Source organism: Ramularia collo-cygni (assembly GCF_900074925.1).
Source record: "Ramularia collo-cygni strain URUG2 genome assembly, contig: RCC_scaffold11, whole genome shotgun sequence".
Lineage (NCBI taxonomy): Eukaryota > Fungi > Ascomycota > Dothideomycetes > Mycosphaerellales > Mycosphaerellaceae > Ramularia > Ramularia collo-cygni.
Window position 1 is genome coordinate 28,748 of NW_019716265.1, and position 4,417 is coordinate 33,164.

Consider the following 4,417-nt stretch of genomic DNA (forward strand, 5'->3'; position numbering starts at 1 on the left):
GGGTAATAAACTCTATATAAAAGAAACTACATTCTATACTTTACGACTCTTTTTAGAAGGTCTCCCTCTCTTCCTTTTTAGTGCTAAGGCAGTTACCCCGCTCTACGGTAGCTCTACGGCACCTCTATTTCGCCTTYRTACGGCCTCGTACTTAGTAATAAGAATTAGAGCATTCCCTATTTCCTCCTCCTATAACTATTTATCGTATTATAGTACCTATCCTTTCTATCGGATGTAGTACTTCCTTCTACTACTATCGGCATTATCCTCGTATTTAAGGATCTTTTCTACTTCGAACTTTTCTCCCCCCCCCTTATTATCGCTATCCTCGAGTAGTTCTACTAGTAGCGGTATAAAGCTATCTCGTACGGTATATAGTTCTAGTAAGGAGACGTAGAAGATAGGGTAGAAGCGCTTTATTGCTAGTAGTAAGTTAAGCTTATACGCTATCGTATCTATTCGTTAAAGGATTATAAAGGGCCCGAGATATTTGTTATCTATCTTACGGCTAGGCCGCTTAGTACGGATGTTCTTTCCCGATAGGAGGACTTTGTTACTAACGCTAAAGTACCTCTACGCTACCGTACGGTCGTAATAGCGTTTAAGGAGTATATCTACGTAGAGAAGGTAGTCTCGGGCCCGGTCGAAATCGTCCCTTCTCTATTATAGCTAAGCGCTAGCCTACTCGATTAGGGCTAGTTCCTTTATAGGGCGTACCCTCTAGCTTTATAGTAGGTACTCTAAGTCGATAGCGCGGTTAATACTATTAAACGATGTTAGTTCGACGCCGTACGCTACCTCTATAGGTAACTTCCCTAGCCCTACGTARGTYTTRCTATTRTAGGCGTACGCTRCCGTAGCTAATAAGCGGGCCTAGTCGTCTTAATCCYAATTRTAGTAGATRCGYAAGTACGCTTCTAACTATTARTTAAGCCGTTTAGTTTAGCTATCYRTTTAAGGATAAAAAGYAGTRCTAAGGCGTCGTTTAAYACTAAGGTAGAAGYAAAACAYACTCTAGTATRTRCTAGTAAAYACTAATCYACGGTCCGAGAYAATATCGTCTAGAGCGCCTRTTTTATRGATAATACGGCGGTATACTAGTTCCGYAAGTRCYACCGCATCGATATCCTTAGTAATAGGGAGGTACCTTACTAGCTTAGAGAAGCGGTTAACGATAACGAGAACAGCGTCGTAGATCTTACCGCTAAATCCTCTTAATAGTAGTAGACCTATAATAAAGTCTATAGAGATTAACTTCTAAGGGGTTAATAGTTTTATTAGGGGCCGGAGCTCGCTATATAGCTTATAATACTTCGTCTTAGCGCGTTAATAGACATCGTATTCGGCTACGTAGTTCCTTACGTCCTTAGCGAGGCGTAGCTAGAAGTACTTAGCCGAAAGGACGTCGGTAGTACGCTATCGCCCGTAGTGTCTAGCGGTAGGATCGTCGTAGTTATAATATAGAAGCTCCTACCGGAGGGTAACGGAGGCGGGAATATAYACCTTTCCGTTATACCGAAGAAGTCTATCTTTATCGGTAGTCTAGGTCTTAGCTAAGCCTATTAGTCTATCCGACCTTTATAGTATCTCTATAGTACCGTTACGCTCTTCCGTCGGCGTTAGGGGATCGCTCGGGGAATTTATAGTCGCTAAAGTAGCCTCCTTCCGTYTGTCTTAAGTATAAGCGTCCCTTTACTAGACCTCTCGGATAAAGTCTCGAGTCGACTCTAGAGGCTCTCCTTAATACGCTACTTCGTCCTTATACGCTATAGCGACGAGGAAACGTAGTACGAGGGTTTTATAATTCCTAGTACTAGTAGTAGCGAGTAATAAGCCTCCTACGGTACTATCGAGAGTGTCGCTAGATAGCTAGCTAAAACTAGTTACTAGCCTCTCTAACCTAAGCTAATCGAGCTTATTATAGGATAATAGGAGACCTAGGTTCCTATATAAACTTTCCGGGTCGGTACCGCGGTAGCTCTACGGTACCTCTATAGGGTAGTCCGCGTAGCTATCGAGCGTTATAACTCTTAGTTACTACTATAAGGATAGTAGAAGTCCTAATAGCTACTCGTCTTTAGCCGTTCCTTTAAATCCTATAAAGTAATCCGGTCGACGAGATAAACTATTAGAAGGGTTCGTAGTCCCCTTCTTATACTTAATAGTAAAGTCGTACGCTACTAACCTTTCCGTAATCCTAGCCTAACGACTATCTAAGACCTTTGTCGTTATAAAGTACTTTAGGTTATAGTAGTCGATAAGAACTCGGATAGGGTGCGCTACCCCTTTTAAGTAGTGTCTCTAGACTTTAAAGCTTTTAGAGATAGCTATTAGTTCCTTATCGGGTGTGCTATAGCGAATCTAAGGACTAACGAAGCTCTTAGAGTAGTAGGTAACTAGGTACTAATATAACTATTCTACTTCTACGGTACCTCTACGGTAGGGCTATAGTAGGATACCGGCGTACGTAGCATCCGAGGTATCGGTAATAACTATAATAGGAAGCGTAGGGTCGAAATGTTATAAAAGGGGTACCGAAGTAAAGGCATCTTTTAACCTTTAGAAAGCCTTCCCTACCTCCTCGGTCTACTAGAAGGGACCTCTTACTACCTTGTTCTTCTTCTTTCCTAGTACTATAGTGCCGCCGGTAAGTATCTAGTTTAGGGGTCTAGCGATATCTAAATATCCCTAGATAAAGCGTCGGTAGAAGTTAGTAAAGCTAAGGAACACTTAAATGTCTCGGTAGTAACGTAGTTCTAGCTACTCTTAGATAGTAGTAACTCTATTGTTGTCTATTATAACCCCCTCTAGCGTAATAACAAAGCTAAGGAATTCTACGCTCTTTATATAAAACTCGCACTTAGAGGGCTTAGTATATAACTTCTACTCCCGTAGACGTTATAGGACCTGCTTTACATGTTCCTTATATTCTACTTCGTTCTTAGAGTAGATAAGGATGTTATTAAGGTATACTACGTATATCCTGTTAACGAGGCTAGCTAGCGTATAGTTAATATATAACTAGAACGTTATAGGGGCGTTAGCTAAGCCGAACGGTATAACTAAGTACTTAAAGAGTCTATACCGCGTTTTAAATGCGGTCTTCTACTTATCCCCTTCCCGAATACGGAGCCGGTAATATACATCCTTTAGGTCTAACTTAGTAAAGATATAAGAGTAGCTAAACCGGTCTAAAAGCTTACTAATTAGGGGTAGGGGGTACCTGTTCTTAATTATAATACGATTAAGCCCTCGGTAATCGACGTATAACCGTATAGTATTATCCTTTTTTAGAATAAAGAGGATTAGTACTCCGTAAGGGGACTTGCTTAGCCGTATCTATCCTTTAGTAAGAGCGTTATCTAAGTACTCTTAAAGGATCCCTAACTCTCGCTATAAGAGGTTATAGATAGGTAGTTAGGGAGGGTCCTTACCCTCCTTAAGGTTAATAGCGTAGTCGTATTACGAGTGTTATATAATAACCCTAGCTAGCTCTAGACTAAACACATCCGCCTAGTCTATATATTTAGGGGGGATTTCCCTTATCTCGGCTTCCTTAGTAGTAGCGATAGTAAGCATCTCCCGGTATACTTATCGAGGTAGCTCTTAAAGCTCTTCGTGCCCGGCGTAGGTAGCCTTATACCGTTCGTAGTATAAGAGGGCTACGATCTACTATTCTTTTCGATAGTTTAGATTAATAGTAGTTAGGTCTTAATTAGGGTTATAGACCGCGTAGGGCCTTATAGGCTCGCCGATAGTAGTATTACGGGGGTCCTACGGTACCTCTACGGTAGTATCGCCGTTTAAGGGTTTTTCTTCCTCTACTATTACCCTAATTAGGTAGTTTTAGTCTCCTATTTARAATRCCGCTATACCGTCGATAAGGGCTTAAAGCAGGCGGTTTATAGGAAGGTTAGAAACCGTAGGGACATTATTATTAGAGGGCTTAGGCCCTAGGTCTCCCTATATAAACGTTCCTTTTCTAAAACTAATTAAGGGGTCGGTAGTATTAAGCTAATCCTATTCTAAGACTATATCGTAGCTAGTAAATAACCCTATCTAGAAGATCTACTACGTAACCTTTACGGTACCTTCGCGGTCCGCTATAGAGACGTCTAGCTAGTAAGCTTTATAGATGTCTATAGGGTAGTTATTTAGGAACCTAACTTTAGGTTTTAGAAGGTCTATAGTAGGTAACTAAAGGAGCTGTATAACGTACTATAAAATAAGATTAAGCTACGCCCCGTAATTAACGAGAGCCCTTAGGACCTTCTTCTACCCGGTTAGTAGGGTTTAGAGGACATTAATAACGATGCGTCGCTCCTTCCCCTTTATTTAATTTCCTAGCCGTAGTAAGGAGAGGGATGCGACTAGGGCCTCCTATTTCCCGACCCTTAAGGGTAAGAGTTCGGGCCGG

The 4,417-nt window shown here is 41.4% G+C and overlaps 1 protein-coding gene; it reads right to left on the reverse strand.

Moving 5' to 3' along the window:
* Positions 1-1,014: 1,014 nt before the first annotated feature.
* Positions 1,015-1,337, reverse strand: RCC_07079 (uncharacterized protein; the record flags this gene model as incomplete). XM_023772338.1 has 2 exons in its annotated part: positions 1,015-1,229; positions 1,313-1,337. The coding sequence occupies 2 exons, from the start codon at positions 1,335-1,337 to the stop codon at positions 1,015-1,017; spliced, it is 240 nt and encodes a 79-aa protein (XP_023628106.1).
* Between the last annotated feature and the right edge of the window lie 3,080 nt (positions 1,338-4,417).